The sequence below is a fragment of the Lepisma saccharinum genome, unplaced genomic scaffold, assembly GCF_977018435.1.
Source record: "Lepisma saccharinum unplaced genomic scaffold, izLepSacc3.1 HAP1_SCAFFOLD_668, whole genome shotgun sequence".
Classification (NCBI taxonomy): Eukaryota; Metazoa; Arthropoda; class Insecta; order Zygentoma; family Lepismatidae; genus Lepisma; species Lepisma saccharinum.
In genome coordinates, this window is record NW_028143339.1 from 121,241 (window position 1) to 123,212 (window position 1,972).

General features: G+C 32.9%; 1 protein-coding gene across 1 annotated transcript; it reads right to left on the reverse strand.

Moving 5' to 3' along the window:
* Window positions 1-306: 306 nt before the first annotated feature.
* Window positions 307-1,528, reverse strand: LOC145983121 (uncharacterized). The gene has a single exon (XM_083116402.1). The coding sequence runs from the start codon at window positions 1,478-1,480 to the stop codon at window positions 872-874; it is 609 nt and encodes a 202-aa protein (XP_082972528.1). The 5' UTR covers window positions 1,481-1,528; the 3' UTR covers window positions 307-871.
* Between the last annotated feature and the right edge of the window lie 444 nt (window positions 1,529-1,972).

Genomic DNA, 1,972 nt, shown 5'->3' on the forward strand with positions numbered 1-1,972 from the left:
GCCTTGGACCTCTAGCATCATACTGTGCTGTGCTAACCACTCTGTCATAGACATTGGTATCGCAGGTAAATATTGCATGGTGAGGGAGATCAGTCTGTTGATCAAACTTGAATAATACGAGTGATAATAATTATCATGAATTAATAAAAATGCATCAAAATAGGGAAGCTTTAAAACCAGTTACTCCTACTGGTGATGAAGCTTCTTTCTTTGCTTGGTACTTTGGCTAAAAAATAAATTCTTAAGTAATGGCTTGCTATTTAAAAAAACCACATCCTGAATGGTTACTTTCTAACAACTCTATCAAATCAGGTTTGCACAGTGCCATTAGAATGGATGGTTGAGATCTCAATTAATAAAATGGTGGCACCATAGTTGTAGACATGAAGTATAGATTTGTATAATATAGAGCTGTGGATCCCATCCCAAATGATATATGCACAGAATGACAAGAATTACCAGAGATTTATACTCAGAAACACTCACTGCGCCAAACCACAATTGCCTGTGTGCAAATGGTTTTTGTGGTTCTATTCTATTGTATTCTTCACATGTTTAGTAAGCATATACATTTATGGGTATAATACTTGTCATATTTTAAACAATGAAAAGTTTTTTCTTTTGTGTGTACTCTTGTGTGTACATTAAGGTGTTGTTTTCGGGGCAAAATCTTTGTTGCAAATTGTACACATAAAAGGTTTTCCATTTGTGTGTGCCCTCATATGTTTATTAAGTGAGTCTTTGTAGGAAAATTCTTTGATGCAAATATAACATTTAAAAGGTTTCTTTCTTGCATGTATTCTCATGTGTCTATTAAGGTTGTGTTATTTTTGGCAAAATCTTCGTTGCAAATTGAACACTTAAAAAGTTTTTATTTTGTGTGTGTCCTCATATGTATATTAAGCAAGTCTTTGCGGGAAAACTCTTTGCTACAAATACGACAATTAAAAGGTTTCTCTTTTGTGTGTATTCTCATGTGTCTATTGAGGTGTGGTTTTTGGGCAAAATCTTTGTTGCAAATTGTACACTTAAAAGGTTTTTCTTTTGTGTGTGTCCTCATATGTGTATTAAGCGAGTTCTTGTGAGAAAACACTTTGCTGCAAATAGAACAATTAAAATGTTTCTCTTTTGTGTGTACTCTCATGTGTATATTAAGATAATCTTTTCGGGCAAAATCTTGGTTGCAAATTGTACACTTAAAAGGTTTTTCTTTTGTGTGTGTCCTCATATGTGTATTAAGCGAGTTCTTGTGGGAAAACACTTTGCTGCAAATAGAACAATTAAAAGGTTTCTCTTTTGTGTGTGTTCTCATGTGTATATTAAGGGTAGGTTTTCGGAAAAAATCTTTATTGCAAATTGTACACTTAAAAGGTTTTTCATTTGTGTGTGTCCTCATATGTGTATTAAGCGAGTTCTTGTGGGAAAACACTTTGCTGCAAATAGAACAATTAAAAGGTTTCTCTTTTGTGTGTGTTCTCATGTGTATATTAAGGTTAGGTTTTCGGAAAAAATCTTTATTGCAAATTGTACACTTAAAAGGTTTTTCATTTATGTGTGTCCTCATATGTGTATTAAGTGAGACTTTGTAGGAAAACTCTTTGCTACAAATAGAACAATTAAAAGGTTTCTCTTTTGTGTGTACTGTAATGTGTATATTAAGATAACTTTTTTGGGGAAAATCTTTATTGCAAATTGCACACTTAAAAGGTTTTTCTTTTGTGTGTATTCTCATGTGTCTATTGAGGTGTGGTTTTTGGGCAAAATCTTTCTTGCAAATTGCACACTTAAAAGGTTTTTCTTTTGTGTGTATTCTCAGGTGTCTATTGAGGTGTGGTTTTTGGGCAAAATCTTTGTTGCAAATTGCACACTTAAAAGGTTTTTCTTTTGTGTGTATTCTCAGGTGTATATTAAGGTGACGTTTTTGGACAAAATCTTTGTTGCAAATAGTACACTTATAAGGTTTTTCTTTTGT